General features: G+C 45.4%; 1 protein-coding gene across 6 annotated transcripts in view; it reads right to left on the bottom strand.

Annotated features, from left to right (window-relative positions):
* Positions 1 to 21,024, bottom strand: part of LOC121570069 (growth factor receptor-bound protein 10-like) — a 77,567-nt gene that overhangs the window by 13,578 nt on the left and 42,965 nt on the right. For 5 of the 6 annotated variants that reach the window (XM_045208462.1, XM_045208460.1, XM_045208461.1 and 2 more), the window contains 3 exons: positions 18,257 to 18,509; positions 16,884 to 17,016; positions 964 to 1,120 (listed from right to left, as the gene is read on the bottom strand). In XM_045208462.1, coding sequence (XP_045064397.1) covers positions 964 to 1,120; positions 16,884 to 17,016; positions 18,257 to 18,509 — 543 coding nt within the window. Of the gene's footprint in view, positions 1 to 963; positions 1,121 to 2,276; positions 2,559 to 16,883; positions 17,017 to 18,256; positions 18,510 to 21,024 lie in introns of those variants that run through there. The other variant, XM_045208465.1, reaches the window with a different exon arrangement.

Consider the following 21,024-nt stretch of genomic DNA (forward strand, 5'->3'; position numbering starts at 1 on the left):
CACAACATGTGCTTTATAATCGCTCGTTCCTTAGGGGGTTAAAGTTTGGAACATTCTGCTTCTCAGAACTCTAACAAATCGCTGCAATGCCGCCACATTAAGCGTTCCACGTCTTGACTTACACAACCTAATTTCAACTAATCTAACATTCAGTGAAACTAGCGTTATCCTGTTCAGATACGGTGTAAACCCAAAGTAAAGTCCCTGTACACATGTTGACTAGCATGGGGGAGGGACACAGCAAGGTACCTGTATGATCCAGTGATCGCTACTCCTGGTCCAGAATTAGATAATAAAGGACATCTCTTACCATATTATGGTACATTCATATCTCTAACTGTAAGTGACCATATATCCATTCTCAGGTACTGTAACAAACTAAGGTTTGGGAGAGTGATGTCAGGAGGGTTCCCGGTCCTGCACTAAGAGCCCGTTGTCTCAGACTGCGTCTCAAATGGCACCCTATTCCCTACATAGTGAACTTCCTCTAACAGGGCTCTGGTCAAAAGTAGTGCACTATATAGGGTGCCATTTGGGATACAAGAAAGGTCATAGTCTCAGCGATCAGCTCCATCACCTTCACTCGTATCATCTCTTGATCAATAACATCACCCAGCCTTACTATGGCACCACCCCCCTCAGCCAAGCCAAACTTTTACACCAGACTCTGAAACCTAAAAACTAGGAGCAGGCACAGACAGGCAGCTAACAACTGTTAATCAAAATAATGATATACAAGAGAAAATATAGGCTATAGATGTAGGCTATCTATTATTTATGATGACCCTAGGTTTGCATAGAGAGACCTCTGTTGACTTTAACATGAGCAGGAGAACATGTTCATTATCCAGTTGGCTTCTCACAGAGCGAGGGCCAAGGGGGGAGGGGGTGCTAGCCTATGTCCTGCCAGCCAGCCTGCCTGCCCACCAGCCCACCCATCCAGCACACAAGGTTGCCACTTACCTAGTCCAAGAAGGGGGTGATGCTCAACAAGCACCCAACTGTTGTCGTCCACACAATGGCTTTTGGACACAAGGAGCTGGCAAAGATCTCTGGCAGTCATGTCGGCTGGTATTTCTACTACTTTCCCCATGCCGTCCTCGCTGAAAATTTTTATAATCTAAAAGAGAAAAGAAAAGGCCCTTTCATGTTAGAACTATTCCCAGACACAACCTCGTAGGCTGACAGACATAATTCAGATAGATGAGATGCATAGTTCAGGCGTAGACAGGCATAGTAGTATAACTAGATAGCACAACATTTGCAATATAGTACCAAGAGCTAATTCACTTTAATTCATAACCATGCGTGTTTGATGAGCATACCAGACATATACAATACATTCTCAATGACAGGGGTTTGTGGGAAAATATCGATTATATAAACATAAATGTGACACTCATCAGAATCATACTCCAAGCTTAAATACTAAGGGGACCGTTTTAGTCCTTCAATCCACACCACCTGTTTCCATAGAGATTACCCACTGACAGAATTAGGCACAAATATACTGTATAGAAAGATAATGTATAGAAATACACTGTATATAAATATACTGTATAGAAAGACACTGTAGAGAAAGACACTATTTAGAAATATACAGTATAGAAATACACTGTATAGACACTGAAAGATACAGTATAGAAAAATACTGTACATGAAAATACTGTATGGAAATATACTGTATAAAAAGATACTGCATACAAAGATACTGCATAGAAAGATTGTGTATAGAGATCCAATGTATAGTAGATACTGTATAGAAAGAGAGTGTATAGAATGATTCAGTATAGAACAAGATACTGTATAGAAAGATACTGAAATATGCTGTATAAAAAGATGCTGTATAGAGGAATATAGCGCATTAATAGAAACAATGGATAAATCCCCCTCTGAGCACAGATCCTATTTCCTCTGGTTCCCCCAAAGAGATTTTAGCAGGAATTTAGCTTCCTTAGCCTTCCCACTTAGGCTACAGTACACTCACTTTGAACATGATGTCTTATAAAAAAGACAAATTCTCATTCCCTTCTCTAGCTATAGCTTCAACAAATTCAAAGCCTTACAACAGAACATCAAAAACTATTTCTCCTTTCAAGCGGGCTTCGATTCATTCTGAGCCTCTCACATATTCCCTCCTCGCTCGTCATATCTTTAAAAAAAGACAAAATATCTTCGACCTTCAAAGCGTATACTTTAACCCTTGTCTCAGCGAACCTTTGTCAGACTTCAGAGTAAAAAGGGAAAAGCGGTTAAATATGTCTATGAGAGCTTACCTCTACGGCCTGTAACAGGCAGCAGTCCGGAGAGCACGAAGGCATTTTTGGAATGAGCCTGCCTCCGCACAGAACACACACAGACGAACAACCCTTTTCTTTTTCCCTCTCCACAACTTGGTTTAAAAAAAGACCGTAGTACAGCACAGTTCCTTCCTCTCTGTCAACGGCTGCCTGTTATGGTACCTGTCACAATCTCCCTCTAGCTCTCCTCTGCCTAGTGCAGGATAGAGCAAGCAGATGGCACTATTTCCAGTCCGGCTAGCTGACAACTTCCCTCTGCTTCCCTCACAAAGGGTTACAGCCATGGGCTTTAAGGTAGTGAATCAAACCACACTTCCCTAACCAATCATAGGGCTCGCTCAGGCTGATGTAATCATTCCCACAGTCTCTCTCTCTCTCTCTCTCTCTCTCTCTCTCTCTCTCTCTCTCTCTCTCTCTCTCTCTCTCTCTCTCTCTCTCTCTCTCTCTCTCTCTCTCTCTCTCTCTCACACACACAGATGCACAGTCATGCACAGGCTTTTTCAGGCTGCTGCTCTGTATAGCTTTCGGATTCTTTTTGAGTAAAAGCGAAAATGATCATTTAAGAGGGCTGTGGGGCAGAGCAAAAGAAGAAGAAAAGTTTCTTAGCCGTCGTTTTAACCTCCCAACATGTTCTGAAGTTTCAAGTGAAGGCTTGTTTCTTTTCTTTTGTCTCTCAGTGGCTCAGCTTTGAACTTTGCAGTCAGAAATCTCTCTCACGACAGCACACGGCTCATTACGGGCTAAATGAAACAAACCTGAGTACTTGAACTTCTCGTTGGCCTCCCCTCGAGTCTAGCTTCATGCCAACATTCTTTCTCTCAAAAGAACAAAACCCGGAAACTTAGTGTTTTCACTATTCGGCTCGCCCCCCACCCCCATTATTATTTTATTTTTTATTTTTTACTTCAGATACTTAATACACCACTGACTGGACTGACAAAGGTTCTGCCCCACCCTGTCTGGAGTAGACATTTAGCCTATGTCCTTTCAACATCCTCTCATCTCAATGGGTCAATATCTGTATACAAAACACTATGCTCATGGGAGAAGGAGGATAATGAGAGGTCTTAAATAACAGTTCCAGTGTAGGAAGCAGGAAGCAGCCATAGTGGTCAGGGAGGATGATTTAGGGTTTCACTACTATTGCCACGTTCAAAACAACTGGGAACTCGAAACTGGGAAATATTCGACTTCCAATTTCAGTGCGTTTAAGACAACTGGGAACTCGGGGAGCTCCAACTGGGAAAATTCGTTTTAACGGTCATCCAACTTGGAATTCCAAGTTGGGAACTCGGGACTGTTTCTAGAGCTACGACCTTCCAACCTGAAGAACCATGACGTCATGATTCGACGTCGATTTATTCAGTTTCCAGTTGTCTTGAAAGCATCATAAAGCCTTAAAGAGAGCGGGGCTATGGCGGGGGAGGGGAGTATGACGAGACAGAGGAGTGGGTGGGAGGAAGAGAGATAGAGACAGAGAGAAGGGGACAGAGAGCAAGAGAGAGAGAGAGAGAGAGAGAGAGAGAGAGAGAGAGAGAGAGAGAGAGAGAGAGAGAGAGAGAGAGAGAGAGAGAGAGAGAGAGAGAGAGAGAGAGAGAGAGAGAGAGAGAGAGAGAGAGAGAGAGAGAGAGAGAGAGAGAGAGAGAGAGAGAGAGAGAGAGAGAGAGAGAGGAACGAGACATAAGTAGATGGGAAGAGATAGTGAAAGATAAGAGAGAGATAGAAAGAGAGAGAGAGAGTAAGTAGAAGGAGAGATGGTGAAAGAGAGGGAGAGAAAGTGAAAGAGAGAGCAGATACACAGACAGACAACAGTGAGAGGTGGTAGACAGTGAGGTGGGTGAGAGAGAGTGAACAAGAAATAGAGAGAAAGAGAGAGAGAGAGAAAAGAGGAGGAAAAAGAATGTTCCGTGATAGTATTAAGTAGGGCTATGTCCAGTAGTAGTAGGACTATGTGTAGTATACATGCCACTATACTAGACTTCCAGCTGTCACTGCAGCCACACCCCTCTCCTCATTGACTCGTCACTACCTCACTACTGGTCTGCCTGGTGAGTCAGTGGGGAAAACCCCATATCACATGCCTACCATGCTGTAATACAACAGGACACCCTCCTACGGCCAGCAGCTAACACTCCTTACATGACATGAGATAGGACAAGCCAGTACTACACCACTATACCTATTACATAGTAATTATTATCCTAGAATACATACTGTACTGGATATTATGAAGAGAGGTCACATGTTTTTAAATGTGTGTAGAGGAGTTAACAAATACACACTTCAGGGGATAGAGAATTTGAGCACAGGGTCCAAACTTAACCGAACAAGAACAGGAACATTACGTCTCAACCTTTAAGTGGAAAATGTTTCCATCCGAAATTGCATCCCAATGTGATGAAAGGAACGGAAAGACATTCAACTGAGTGATGAGGACTGAGGAGACATGGCACGCTTCCTTGACCTACTCCACTTCTTTTTTCTAAAAGAGAAAAGATGTACTTGTGTGTGGGGTGGTAAAAAGAGAGGGAAAGAAAGAGAGAGAGGGATGGAGGGAGGGGAGAAAGAGAGAGGGAAAACGAAAGAGAGGAAGGGGAAGAGAGAGAGACAGAAATAAAGAGAGGAGAGGGAGAAAGAGAGGCAGAGAGCGAGAGAGCGAGGGGCAGAGAGAAAAAGCAAGGGGGAGAGAGAGAGAGAGAGAGCATGCTGGGTTGTCTTCCTGTTCTCTCTGAACACTATTCTCATTCAGTGGTGGGCCTCCGGGATGACTCAGGACTTGTGATGTAATTACCCAGGGACAAGCTGCTGAGAGCCCCAAGCAACACACACACATGCAATGTCCCTCTTCAGCCACTCTCATTCTCTCACAAACACACACATTAAAAGCACAACATTTACATCAGGGATGTGTTCAAAACTCTAGATTACTGGTTATTACTGGTTACTAGTATCTTAGGGATGATTAACCTCAGTCTAATATGGACTTCAGTAGAAATCGATGTTTTACCATGCTAAGTACTGTAAATGGTGCCATTTGGAACGCAGCCAATGAAGACGGCACTGATATCTCGTTTGGGTCTTCAGTAAGTAGGCTACAGTAGTGGTAATTCCATAGAATTAGAATGCGTAGAACATAGTGCACCCATGAGTTTACCAGTGAAATTGCCCAGGTTAAAGGTTCCAAGTCTATTCTGTTCATTCTATTTCTATGGGTATTTCCTCTGATGGAAACATATGACCTGATCTCTTTGAGAGGCATTTTATATTTAATATAGCCTACTGTACCAGGCCATAAAATAACATTTTATTGGCTATGACATAAGAAGCAAGGAGTAAGTGGTGGAACCAATTGACTGTGACGATACCAGTCTCTCAATATTTCCATGACAAAAATTAAAACACAAAGCAGACCAAATTCTTTGGTCCTTTAAACACCTGCTGTTTGTAAAACATTGTGTGCTATAGCTTGGGATATAAATAAATGTGACTCTGGATGACAACATAATGATGTTTGTTTTCAACATTAGGGCTTGTTTTCCTAAAGAAGTTAAATCTGCTTTGTATTTTGTTTCCTTGCCGCGATACCGTGATACTGGTATCACCCCGGACCTACAATTGAATACCTTTAGGCGTAAATCTTCTTCATAAGAAAAACCTGAGTTCAATTAAATCTCTAAGGAGGTGATTCTAAATCTAGTGCTTCTCTGTAGGCTTACTCCATTATTAAGTTATTAAAAACCAAAACCAAAGAAGTGGCTCTACTCTCTAATCCCCCCCAAAAACAGGCATTGATTAAACAGTGTTGGCTAACGGTCGACTGAGCGGTGGTCTCGCCCCCGCTCTGCAACCCACCAACAAACCAGTCCCGTTTACAAGTACCTCTTTAATGAAGCCAAATGTACTGTGTGCTCTGTGTGGTCTCTGAACTGCAGTGGCCATTGACATCCACTAATGAGAATGTGAGACAAAAACTTGTGGAATAAAGACAATAGACTTTTCAGTGGAGCCTGCCATGTCCTGAGCTTCACTCGCTGCCTGCAGCCCGCTGGCCCGGGGGGAAGGGCTGAGTCGGCCTCTAAAAGGAACGCTACGTAAATACTGCTGACTCACGAGGTGGACATGAACCACTCCTTGTTGTCTAATTTTTGTGTCAAATTAAGCGCCCCCAAAGAGGGGATTTATCCAGGCTCACTATAGCAGCATAATGACCAGAACATCAGCCAGGACTAAAATGGGGGCTTTCGGATGCACAATACCAAGTCATGTACAATGCACTCTCCCTTCCACACAGTTAGTTAGTTAGCTAGGTACAGAGCAACAGAATATATAATAATATGCATGATTTGTAAGGTTTTTTTGTATTATCGTGCACGTTTCGCAGTGTATTTAGCAGATGCTGGGGCCAGTTAAAACAGTACTTTGCTGTTTTCAGAAGTGAAGAGATGTGGATGAACTAACGCCATACTGTGGTTAACATCTAGGCCACAGTGACTACTCATCCCCATCGAACTCCCACATGCAAACCACCCAGCTCGTGGCTGAAACTCAACCATATCCCATTGATATAACGAACGTTAGCCATGGGAGTACAGTACAGGGCCGCCCAGTCAAAGAAAGTCAGTCTATTGGCTCAAAGGGAATGATGAAAAAACTAGTCTCTTTGGAAAAACAATGATTAGGTTATAATATATGACTAACTCAGTATATATATAATTTGTTTCTGGTGGGTCCAGATATCAGCATATGTTCCAAAAATGATGAATAACTTGACTCATTAACTAAAACTCAACAAGCTACCACTATGGAATGCACCCCCAAAACCAAACAATCCCTCAGTTCCTTAGTCCCTTCAAACCAGAACAAACCACAAGCAAAAAGACCCACAGTCGGTGTCTATATATAGATCAAATAGAGGCTGATCCATCGGCTCTGTGCATTCCTCTGGGAAGAATCCCCCCTGAGCGGAGCCTGAAGTGCCCATACCTCCTCCCTGCCACACAGATCACATCGGCCCCAGCCTCCAACTCCAACAATCCCCTTTGAATGGCCGAGTTCTTTCCCTGCGGCTACCTACTGAGATCAATCCAGAGAGGAGACAAATATTTCCCCAATAAGAGCAGGCTGGTTAATTGCGCAGCAGGGGCCTGGGTAGCACCCTTTTAGGCCACCGCACTGCAGATCATTGTCCCCTTAAGGGATTCAGGGACTGCCATTGGGCACTCACAAAGGATGGCATCATTACATTTTGACTACACAATAAAACCAGCCGCCCGCAAGCTGCACTCACTGTACTTCTACTTGCACTGTTCACCCAAGCTGTAAGGCTAGGCCAGGCCAGGCCAGCTGGCTGCTGGTGGTGGCACACACACACACACACACACACACACACACACACACACACACACACACACACACACACACACACACACACACACACGGAACCAGCTCACTCAGACACAAAAATGCTCTGCTCTGGTTTAGGTCTGCCTACTACAATACAAAAACTCAGCAGCAGAATCTGTTTATTAAAGGTGAGTGTTGAGAAACGGTGAGAGAGATTTGATTTCAGAGATTTCACATAGCTGTACATTGTGTCCCAGTATAATTAGGTGTTTCTGGAGAGAAGCCGAGATCAGGCCCCATTCCAATGGCGCTGCTCTGCTCTCTACTCTGGACTTACAGTCATTACTGCTATTTGAATTAAGCCAGTTGTCTATCTGCATCTCCTCCAATTGTTGCCTTTTCAACATTTAACAAGTTAGAGATTAATTGAATGTATATGCTGAGAGTGTGGGAGTATTGTTGCATCTATTTTTTCTCTCTTTCTTTCTGTTTACACAAAGCACTTTCCTTGTGTCTCCATCTCTCTCTCTCTCCCTTTCATTTTCCCTCTCACTTTCTTCCTCTTTCTTTTCCCTCCTCTATCTGTGAACACTAGTTCCACTTGAGAGAAATCTAAGCTGTCCTACTTTCCTGTATGAGAGAGAATTGAGAGAGAGGCAGGGCAGAGAGAGAGTTGAGAGAGAGGCAGGGCAGAGAGAGAGTTGAGAGTGAGATGCAGAGAGAGAGAGATTTGAGCAAGAGGGAGGAAGAGAGAGAGGCAGGGCAGAGAGAGAGTTGAGAGTGAGAGAAGCTGCCCTCTTCTCAGTTGAGAGAGCATTGAGAGGGAGAGTGAGGCCTGCTCTGCCCTGCAGTAGAGGATTCCATGCAGTCTCCATGACCTACATGAATCCTGCTGAAGCTTGGCGGGCCTGCTGAGACGCTCAGCTCGGGCCAGATGAACTCACAGCTTGCAGCAACACATTCCTCCCTGTCAAGCCTCCATCCTGGACACAGAGCAGGGCAGTTCACATTCCCTCCAGTAAAGTCATGCAATGATGAATCAACTGGTCTTTTCTCAATATAGGCTAAACACACACTTCTATATATAGACGGCTATTGTATAATGTTCTCAGACTAAAACTGTGGCCCATGCAGGAACTTTGGGAGCATATCCATGGTTGACACTGGTGTAAATCTAGTGTGAAACACTGGTGTGAAACTGTGAAAAACTATCCATTTGTGTTTATTACAGACGATCACATTAAAATACTGAAAAACATGGATTAATTTCCCCAAAGACGGAGTGAAAATCATCAGTCTACATAATGAGCATAATGAACAGAATTAGGTCATACTAACAATAATAAAACAGCAAATCTCTAAAACAGGGACACGATCAGGGACTCACATATGCTAGAGCAGGGTTCCCCAACTGGCGGCCCGGCCTGCGGGCCGAATTCAAATAAAATAAAATGTTATTTGTCACATGCTTCGTAAACGACAGATGTGGACTAACAGTGAAATGCTTACGAGCCCTTCACAACAAAGCAGAGAGAAAGAAAATAGATAAATAATAGAAAAGTAAAACATGTAATAATAAAAGTAATAATAGATACACAATGAGTAACGATAACTTGGCTATATACAAGTGATACCAGTACTGAGTTGATGTGCATGGGTACGAGGTAATTGAGGCAGATATGTACATATAATTAGGAATAGAGTGACAGATAGTAAACAGTAGCAGCAGCGTATGTGAATCAATAAATTTTGTGCAAAAAGGGTCAATGCAGATAGTTAAATAGTTATCCAAATAGCTACCCGGACGAAATATTTAGCAGTCTTATGGCTTGGGGGTAGAAGCTGTTCCGGGTTCTGTTCGTTCCAGACTTGGTGCATCGGTACCGCTTGCTGTACGTTAGCAGAGAGAACAGTCTATGACTTGGGTGGCTGGAGTCTTTGACCATTTTTAGGGCCTTCCTCTGACACCAACTGGTAAAGACGTCCTGGATGTCAGGGAGCTCGGCCCTAGTGATGTACTGGTCCATACGCACTACCCTCTGTAGCGCCTTGTGGTTGGATGCCAAGCAGTGCCATACGAAGCGGTGATGCAGCCAGTCAAGATGCTCTCAATGGTGCGGCTGCAGAACCTTTTGAGGATCCGAGAGCCCATGCCAAATATTTTCAGCCTCCTGAGGGCCCTCTTCATAACTGTGTTGGTGTGTTTGGACCATGATAGATCCTTAGTGATGTGGACACCAAGGAACTTGAAGCTCTCGACCTGCTCCACTACAGCCCCGCCACTGTGAATGGGGGTGTGCTCGGCACGCCGTTTCCTGTAGTCCACGATCAGCTCCTTTGTCTTGCTGACGTTGAGGGGGAGGTTGTTGCATCCCTGTAGGTTGTCTCATCGTCGTCGGTGATCAGGCCTACCACCGTCGTGTCGTCTGCAAATGTAATGATAGTGTTGCGAGTCGTGCGTGGAGACGCAATCGTGGGTGAATAGGGAGCACAGGAGGGGACTAAGCACGCACCCCTGAAGGGCCCCGTGTTGAGGGTTAGTGTGTTGTTGCCTACCCTCACCACCTGTGGGCGACCCATCAGGAAGTTCAGGATCCAGTTGCAGAGGGAGGTGTTCAGTCCCAGGGTCCTTAGCTTAGTGATGAGCTTGGAGGGCATTATGGTGTTGAACGCTGAGCTGTAGTCAATGAACAGCATTCTCACGTAGGTGTTCCTTTTGTCCAAGTGGTAAAGGGCACTGTGGAGTGCAATACAGATTGCGTCATCTGTGGATCTGTTGGGGCGGTATGCGAATTGGAGTGGGTCCAGGGTGTCTGGGATGATGGTGTTGATGTGAGCATCAAAGCATTTTTTGGCTACAGATGTGAGTGCTATGGGGCAATAGTCATGTAGACAGGTTACCTTGGCGTTCTTGGGCACAAGGACTATGGTGGTCTGCTTGAAACACGTAGGTATAACAGATTGGGTCAGGGAGAGGTTGAAAATGTCAGTGAAGAAACTTGCCAGCTGGTCAGCGCATGCTCGGAGTACAGAACCTGAAAATCCGTCCTGGTAATCCCTGCGGCCGTGTGAATGTTAACCTGTTTAAAGGTCTTACTCACATCGGTTACAGAGAGCGTGATCACACAGTCATCCGGAACAGCTGGTGCTCTCACGCATGGTTCAGTGTTGCTTGCCTCGAAGCAATAATAGAAGGCATTTAGCTCATCTGGTAGGCTCGCGTCACTGGGCAGCTCGCGGCTGGATTTCCCTTTGTAATCCGTGATAGTTTGCAAGCCCTGCCACATCCGATGAGCGTCAGAGCCGGTGTAGTAGGATTTGATCATAGTCCCGTATTGGCGCTTTTCCTGTTTGATGGTTCGTCGGAGGGCGTAGTGGAATTTCTTATAAGCGTCCGGGTTAGTATCCCGTGCCTTGAAAGCGGCAGCTCTAGCCTTAAGCTCAGTTCGGATGTTGTCTGTAATTCATGGCTTCTGGTTGGGATATGTACGTACGGTCACTGTGGGGACGACGTCATCGATGCACTTATTAATTAAGCCAGTGACTGATGTGGTAAACTCCTCAATGCCATCGGATGTGCTAGCGAAACAGTCCTGTAGCTTAGCATCCGCTTCATCGGACCACTTCCATATTGAGCGCGTCACTGGTACTTCCTGTTTGAGTTTTGCTTGTAAGCAGGAATCAGGAGGATAGAGTTATGGTCAGATTTGCCAAATGTAATTTGTCCCACGGGTGGTTTTATTTGGCTTCTCAAGTATTATACTTTTATTTTTTTCATTTTTCATTATTGGACATAAATCTGTTCCCAAGTATTCCCACGTATAATAGAGAGACACGTGATCATATACAAATGTAAGCGCGGTTTGAAATGATTATGTTTTAGTCAAATATTATATATGTTTGGGCTTCTTGCGGTCCATTTGCAGTCTACAAATTATTTGTAATTATGTTCCGGCCCCCCGACCATCCGCTCAAGAGAAAATCGCCCCGCGGCTGAATCTAGTTGATGATCCCTGCGCTTGAGTAATGAACAGGCCTGTACTAAGTGAGGGAATGGTTCTGGCTTGTAACTTTACCTGCTAAGAGAACTCACTGTGTCTATCTCAGTTAAGCTAGCATGACACGGCTAACCAGGGTATTGTCTAGCAGTCTCAAAATAAGGGACACAAAACACAGGGGGACATGAAGGTGTCGACCTATAACCTTCCGTTCTTGTTTACGTAATGAAGAAAAGAACAGCACAAATCAACCAAGGCATTTAGCAGCATGACAAAATACACTTTTATGTCAACTTCCCTCACAGATAAGACTATTTTCCAGTGAGTTAGCGCTTGCCTGTGAGTGACCCAACATCGCCTGTACATACATGTTGACCATTTGACCTCATTAGCTCATAGAAAATAGGTTTATTACTTAGTTTGACCTGTGACCTGGCAGGCTCAGTGTACAGAGTGAGGGACCTTAATGTTGTTCTCCCAATGGGGGACCACAGCCAGCCAGTTTGTCCAGGTAAGCTTACATCATAGCAGTTAGCGTTTAACCTAGCCTAGACTAGAATGGTTTAGCATAGCCTAGCCCCCTCAAATTCATATCTAGACCTCAAAGCATATAATTATTCCCCTCTAATCAAGGACTGATTTAAACCTGGGACACCATGTTGGTGCAATAGAACAGAAAACTAGCAGTAGTCTAGCCTGACGACTCACACTAAATTCTTCCACTGCTCTGTCGTTCGCTACATACTTTAGTCTGAGACTGTCATCAGTCATGTGTGGTGACGAGGGGCACGAGGGGCGTTGTACAAAACTAAGTCATCATCGATTGGATCATCTCTAACCAATCAGAGTATCAAAGCCAATTACGAATTCAAAACCATGTTCTGGCTCTGGCCCAACCGATCGGTTTCTGGACCAATCAGAGACGGCCCCGAATGTGTTCACATTCGGTGAAGGGTCGGGGAGGCACTCAGGGACTCATTGCGGAAAATAAATGAACGTCCGTAGGCGTGGCATAGCGTTTGGCTGGAGCAGTAGTCAAGACCTCGGGTAAGATTTGAATACCCCTTGCCTAGCCTAATATAGCATAGCATAGTGTCTCTCAGTTCCCCAGAACTTAACACACAAAGTAGGGCAAGGCAAGGCTGTAGATTAAACAGTCACAGATCTTTGTCACTGAGTGACTGGTGCATTGGCCAAGTAATCCAAACAGCAGGTCGAGGCTTGTCTTGCTGGTTAAGTGGAGGGTTAAATATGGCCTGACACATGAGATGTTCCAGACTAAACCACAAGCTCCCTGGCACACCTCCAACGAGCATTTGTTAACAACACAGTTGCAATTTGTATCTCAAGAGTGCTGCCAGTCAGCGTGCAACACATAGGTGCACACAGACACGGAGGCTATGCGGACACACGCACACACACACACACACGTATGCAGGCACCAATTTAAGATCTGCATGTGAACAGCATGCTTATTTCACCCACGTATGGATTAGATACTGGGCTACAGTACAGCAGCCTCTCCTCTCCAGTACCTCTGCCTGCAACGTCCCTCAATTAATGAAATTGAACCCAAACAATTCTCTTTGGGGGGTTGAGAAAGATCTAGTCAAAGCCCAGCCAACTGAAAGTCCTACAAGCAGTTGCAGGAATAATGTTATCTCTCCCAGCAGCAGCACAGAACTCCTAGTGCTGACTGATCCCATGTAATCCTTCCATGTTCCATTTAGGAACATTCTTTGGGTAGGAGAAACAATAAGCATGCATTGCTTCAATACACGGGGCTCTGAACAATTATGGGCCGTGATTACATGATACTTTGCCTGCGTTCCAAATGGGACTCTCTTCCCTACATAGTGCTCCACTTTCGACCAGAGTTCTATGGGCCCTGATCAAAAGTAGTGCACTATATAGGAAATAGGGTGCCATTTGGCACGCACACTAAGTCAGCCCGCTGTGGGATCAAGGATGTGCTGCTTCACTCTTGGTGTGGTTTAAGAGCCTGTTAAAACAGACTGCCTCTAGTCTAGAAGCGAGGCAGCACATTTCTGGCACTGGTCACTTTGATCTCCAACTCAGCGCTGCAGAACACATTAACTTGAGATTGTGTTCCAACGCAATTAACCTAAACATGCAGACTAGCCAACATCAGCAAAATACCAACATTTTATTTACAGTGGAAAAAGGTGAACTCTGACCCAAACTCGGGCATTCCTGAATCCCCAGCAGCCAAGTATGATGCTCAGCTGTGGGGGTGATAGAGCGCAGCACATCCCTACTAACATGTAGTGAGTTTACTGTGACATTGATGAGTGGCCTCACATACTCTGCCATGGAATCCCATAAGAAAAGAATACATGTACAATTATGCACATTATATTAATTATATGTTCTAATTAGCCAATTATTATATTCCATACACAGCCATTACTGTTTATGTGAATCCAAACAATGCGGACGACATCAAGTAGAGCCTCCTTTCGGAATGTCAAGTTCTCCCACTATGTCACCAATGTCAAGATCTCCCACTATGCCACCAATGTCAAGATCTCCCACTATGCCACCAATGTCAAGATCTCCCACTATGCCACCAATGTCAAGTTCTCCCACTATGTCACCAATGTCAAGATCTCCCACTATGTCACCAATGTCAAGATCTCCCACTATGCCACCAATGTCAAGTTCTCCCACTATGCCACCAATGTCAAGTTCTCCCACTATGCCACCAATGTCAAGTTTCCCCACTATGTCACCAATGTCAAGATCTCCCACTATGCCACCAATGTCAAGTTCTCCCACTATGCCACCAATGTCAAGTTCTCCCACTATGCCACCAATGTCAAGTTCACTCACTATGCCACCAATGTCAAGTTCACTCACTATGCCACCAATGTCAAGTTCACCCACTATGCCACCAATGTCAAGTTCACCCACTATGCCACCAATGCCACTCACTAACTGACTGAGTGGCTGCTATTCCAAGCCTCTTACCTCACCATGCGTAAATATGCATCGCCACATTAATGAGCTCAGAGGTATTAACCATATTGCTCATCTCTCGCTCCACACACTCCTACTCCTCTTCTCCTTTCAGCGTGCGTTCGTACCAGCTGCTGAGTTCACAGAAAGATTTAAAAGGATAAAGCGTTGCACACAAGGGGACAGGCGGAGGGAGGGGATGGGAGCGGGAGGTGAACCTGTGTCACCGGTGTGTCAACTTAACAACAGTCTAATAGAAACAGAAAAGAGGCTAAGCTAAGGAGGACTAGGCACCAGGCATGACGGTGCAGTTTATTAACCCAGTAATAGGGCTGCAGCACAGTTGCGTCACGTGCGGTGTCGCTGGCATGCTTAGACCTGTCCCTGATGGTGTGTGGTGTGGGCTGGAACCCAGGGTCTGACTGCATGGTGATGGATGCCCTTGGACTGCTCTGAGAGCCAGTTATGTGTGTCGCATCCATCCTGGTGCCTTTTAGGACTGATGACTTACTACAGAGCAGACAGACACAGACAGACAGACAGAGACAGCACTGGGACGGAGGGCGCTCAAGGTACAGACAGTACATTCAGCTCTGCAGCTTCTGTCCAACCAGTGCCAACCCATGGACAAATCACATCAGATCAGCATTCTTCCACTAATTACAGAGAACATTGTGTGCAGACCAGTTGAAGACACAACAACACTAGGGACAGGGTGTCCAGGTCAGTCAGGCTGGCAGCATCAGGATAGGTTAGTACAGTGACTACTGGCTGGTCATGACCCTCGATCTCCAGCTCAGTTAACAGACCATGAAAGACCCTACGCCACCAGGGTTGTCAAAACCAGCCAGTGAACATCCGTCCGTCCATAACGAAACAAGTCAGTTATTTGTTAACACTACCATTTTAAGAGCACGGCTGGGGTGAGAGAGAGAGAGAGAGAGAGAGAGAGAGAGAGAGAGAGAGAGAGAGAGAGAGAGAGAGAGAGAGAGAGAGAGAGAGAGAGAGAGAGAGAGAGAGAGAGAGAGAGAGAGAGAGTGAGCTGGGTCCTTGACTGAGACTTTGAAGGGGAGGCAAATGAAAATCATATGGGCGTCGTATAACAGATTGCCCAGTGATCCCTGACAGCCCAGGCCAGCCGGCAGCGTTGGCGTGCCTCCACTGCGCGGGGGCTGGGGATGAGAAATGAGAGCCTGTCAGAAAGCGCCCAGAGGTCGGAAAATTCTGTAAACAGCGCAACTTCTCACCAGCCCTACCCTGTCAGCCAGCCAGGCCGGCAGGGTCGGCATGCAGGCAGGCAGGAAGGCAGACAGGCGGACAAACAGACAGACAGACACGATTCTAGACGGCAGGCACTGCATGCTGGGAGAGCAAAGCAGAGCCAGCTGTGGAGCAGGGCCCATCTCTACGACCCCCAGCCTCACACGTGCACATACACACAGATGCACAAACGCGCGCACACACACACTCAGGCAAACTCACACACACTATGCAAGGTTTTTGGGCAACATATGTCTTTAGCGCAGTATAGTGGGCCAATCACAAGTTGTAAAAAAAAAAAATGCTTTAGAACTGCTTTACAACAGATGCATGTTGTAGCCAAAGGTACATAGTACTAACTAAATGGTTATTTTCCATCATCCAGCTCCCTGCATCTACAGACTACAGCCCATGCTGCCAGTTCTTACAGCCCAGACCTGGGTTCAAATAGTATTTGTCTTCTGTCAAATACTTTGATTGAGCCTGCCTGAAGTGCCAGATTGGCTGGGCTTGCACTTTCTACTGGTTCCATTGAGCCAGGCAAGCTCTATCAAGCAGTTCAAAGTATTTGAAAGAAAACAAATACAATTTGAACCCAGGGTCTGCCAATGCAGGCTCTGATCCCCAGCGCCATAAAAGTAAAGTCAGGATTAGCCAGGGATATTTATTAGAAATATACATAAATTTTACAGTAATCTCGGCTCTGTTATAGTAATGTGTGAAACTTCAGATGAATGTGATTAAGAGTGACTTTCTCTTCTAGTTAAGAGTTCACCGCAGCTGGAACGGGGGTGAGGGGGGGGGACGCAGAGAAAAAATGTTGCTGTTTTAAAGCTAGTTTCACTGATTCTGATGAGAGATAATGACCGTGGGAGAAATATACCAAACTGCCATTGTACTGTAAGATGTACGATACTATACTTTAGTTGCCATTTTCATGGACAATCTTCATGGTTACCTCAGCTACCATAGTAAGGACTGAAGAGAAGGGTCTCTGACTTACGTATGTGCCTGAGGGCTGACACGGAGGTAAAGACCCAGGGCTGAGGACAGGAGAGCTGGAGAGCTCGGGAAAGGGGTTGGGGATGGCCGGCAGAGAGGACGTCCGGAGCTGCTGCTCCTCTTCCTGCAGTCTCCTGAGAATCACAACATTCAGGGAGGACATTAACACAGTGAGGGACAGACACAGACAGACAGACTGACTGAAAAGGCTGTTAAGAAGCAGATGAATGCAGATCATGAGAACATGAGGACAGTCTCCCCTGATATAAACTCAATGCTTTGTGGCTGAGTATGAATAATGAATAATCCATGGTTTCACAGTGAGAGAGAGACTGCTGCCGAGCCGAGGCCTCATGCCCATTTCTCTCTGATCACTGCACTGTGAGCTGATTCTTTCTGCCACACCACAGGAAGATTGCCAGCGTTTTTGGAGCTACTATTTACATGCAATATTCATCGAACCATTATTTCAGGCAGTTTCAAGAGGAAAGTGCCCATTTCATGACCTGCTGCAAGGGCAATAGCCTGTTCATTCACTGTCTGCCTGTCAATAAGAAACCGACTAGGGCGGCGTCCCAAATGGCACCCTATTATTCCATTTATAGTGCATTACTTTTGACCAGGACCCATAGGGCTCTGGTCAAAAGTAGTACACTATGTAGGGAATAGAGTGCCATTTGGGATGCAGTCCCTGACTGTCAATCAGAAACAGACTAGATTTTGGCTTGGCTTAATCAGAGACTAGCATCTGAATTGAACTGCAGCAGCCAGGCAGATAGCCATCATTAGCATTTCTCTATACTTTCTCCAAACCCAAGCTGGTAAGGGAGGGGAGTTCAAAAGGAGAAGCTTTTGATGTAGTTTGATGTAGTTCCATGTGAGGCAGGAGCAGGGTGTTATTTGGAGGTCAGGACTGAATAATAAGCTGAACCATATCATTTCAATCCAACAGACAGAATGAGCCAATGATATATCTCATTACCAGCCAGTGCCAAACTTTCTCTAGGGATCGAAAATAATGGATGCTACAACTCTGACAGACAGGTTTAGATTTCATTAAGACCTGAGGTGAATAAAAGTTCCTCTCAACTTATGGGAGCAGTAGGCACCCTGTTTCTAGAATAAAAGAGAATTTGAACTTGGTCTCCCCCTCTGCTATGCTATGCTAGGACAGGGGAAAGTGACAGGGGGAGAATGGGTCCCAGAGAGGCTGCGGATAGGCAAAACGATGAACTATAATAAGCACATATACCTGTCCCCACAGAGCATACTGAGAACATGGTCCCTTGTTTAGATGTGGAGGAATTGTATCTATTGGGTGTGTGTGTGTTGTGTGTGTGTGTGAATGTGCACGTGCCAACACAGCAGACATACCTGACGGCGAGGATGTGCATGGGCTGGGAGCGTCGGAGTCTCTGTTTGGGGGAGGTGGGGCTGGGCTGCAGCTCGCTGGGGGAGGTGTGGGGGTGGGGGGGCATGGGGGAGCTGCGGTGGTGGTCGCGGTGCACCTGGCCGTTGTGCTGCAGGAGGGGAACTGACTCAGACTGCACGCTGCTGCATGTGGAGTACAGGCTCTCGAACGAGGAGTTCATGTCATTCACCAGCGCCTCCAGGTCCACATCATCTTCTGTAGGGGGAGGAGGGAGAGAACAGAGAGAGAGGAGAGAGTGGGTCTGTGTGAGTGATATATCATATGCACATCCCACATTTCTCTACCGCACCAGGTTGACCTATACTGTTCACGTGCTTTATTCCTGCATGTAGGTTACACGTGTAAGAATCGACTTCTCTCAATACTCCATGCACACCTGTCATCACCAACCAGTCAGGCAGTGTAGCTGAACACACACAACACTAACATGGCATAGCTTAATCATCATTATCAACCAGTCAGGCAGTGATGCTAATTCAGCTGTTGAAACACTCCCTTAGTTAACTACATGTTAATGTTATCAAGGCTCTCTGTATCTCTGGGGAAGACTAGAGAACAAGCCTAGACCTGTAGTCTCAATACTCCCATCTCCCATCCTTCAGCATAATCACTACTGGCCTCAGGGTAAGAGAAACCAGGCCATTGGTTAAGAGGCACAGAGGTCACTCTCAGTGAGTCAATGGCGGATGGAAGTTTTGACAGTTCAGTGTTATGTCCGAAATGGCACCCTATTCCGTATATAATGCACTTTGGGAGGTATACATTTTACATTACATTTTAGTCATTTAGCAGACGCTCTTATCCAGAGCGACTTACAGGAGCAATTAGGGTTAAGTGCCTTGCTCAAGGGCACATTGACAGATTTTTCACCTAGTCGGCTCGGGGATTAGAACCAGCGACCTTTCGGTTACTGGCACAACACTCTAAACCACTAAGCTACCTGCTGCCCCTGCCGTATACTTAGTTTCATTACTGTGGGGGAGTGACTGCAGGGCATGTCATCTCATAATAATCATAATCTCTGAGACAATGAATACCAGTAATAGAAAAGTACTGATATTTTCTAAAGTTTCCCCTGATGGTCCTTTTATTCCCCATTGCTATACAGCAGTTACATATTTCACCACTAGATGCTGCTCAAACTCTACCATGCAATTCAGGGCTTTGGATGGTCACTGTGGCAATTAGAATGTTCTGCACTGTATGTTATTGTTACCTGGCTGGGCCGGGGTAAGTAGAAAGACCAATGCAATTCTTCATTCATTTATTCTAATGTTGTGGTTTTAATCAATCACTTTGAATGGTGAAATCCATAGCATGTGCAACAGGGCACACCACATTTTCTAAATGTTGCATCATGGCATGGATTTGCATACTATGGATTTGCAAGCCTAAATAGTTTTAATACACATTAATACTCTGAAGGCTTTTCGACCCAAATCTTATAACACCTTCATAATGAACCATTGTATGCATTCTCAAATGTAAACAATGTAACTATAGCCTAATATTCAAACAAACAATGTGCCATTGAGAACAGTCCCCAGTATCTCCCACCAACCTTGCTGACCCAGTGATGCAGTTGCTCTTCTTACCCCCCAATAAGCTTGTGGCCTAATTTAATAGCTAGAACCGTGACGGGCAAACACTCAAGCAGCAGCGCGCACACACACACACACACACACACACCAACGGGGAAACAGGACCAGGGTTGTTTGTCTTTGACACTGTGTTTAGAAAATAGGAAAATTGCACTAGTGGGGCTTGGCAGAAGTTTTAGGGACATAAACATCTTTATTTATGCCCGTCAAACAAGCAGCAGTCACAGCAGGCCCTACAATATTACTGGCATAAATTAGACACTCTTAAAATACCATGAGAGCAGACAGCAGCATTCATCAATTACCCTTGGCTCTGGAGCACGAGGACAACAAGGCAAGCAGAGCCAGGGATTGAAGGATAGGTTGGATGGAATGGGAAGCGACGGAATGAGGATGAAGCATATGGACAACAAAGCGACCTTTAAGAGACTTTGGGTCGTTGAAAAGCGCTATATAAGTCCCATGTAATATTATTATTAGCAAGACAAGCACAGCCAGTGACCGGATGGGTATGTAGCACGAGGACAACAAGCATAGACAGGGATGGGAAGGGATGGAACGGGATGCTAGGTTCAGGAACAGCAGAGGCTAGTGGGGCACAAGGCTAATAGAAGTCTGTCTGGAATAGAGCCTTGGTCAGGAGTAGAAGGTCTGGTCCGTCAGAAGGTAGGTGCAGGGTCAGGGGAGCACTTGAAGGTTTAGACACTATCTAATAATAACTTCCATTACTGCCTGTTATAGGGCACCTGTTCATGTTGTCTCAAATGATGCATATTTTTTACATTTCAAGTAGACCTGAATTAGGCTAGAGAGACTGGACTGTCTAAATGAAGTTGTGACCACAAATATATCTTGTCTTGCATGCTAGATCTACCAGTAAAAGTAATTCTAGTAGTAGTTATACAACTCCCTCCAGTGCCAGTGGCTAACACTAACCTGACATCCCCATGCAACATTTTCTCGCTAGTCTAGAGATCCGTCTCACGCAGAGGCCAGAAGAAAGAGATCGAGAGGGCGCAGTTCAATTTCCTTAAATGGCTAGTCATGCAATCTGAATGCTGAATACCTTATTAAGAGTAGTCGTCTCACTCTCTGATTAAATCAATCAA

This window comes from Coregonus clupeaformis, chromosome 28 (assembly GCF_020615455.1).
Source record: "Coregonus clupeaformis isolate EN_2021a chromosome 28, ASM2061545v1, whole genome shotgun sequence".
NCBI classification, from domain to species: Eukaryota; Metazoa; Chordata; class Actinopteri; order Salmoniformes; family Salmonidae; genus Coregonus; species Coregonus clupeaformis.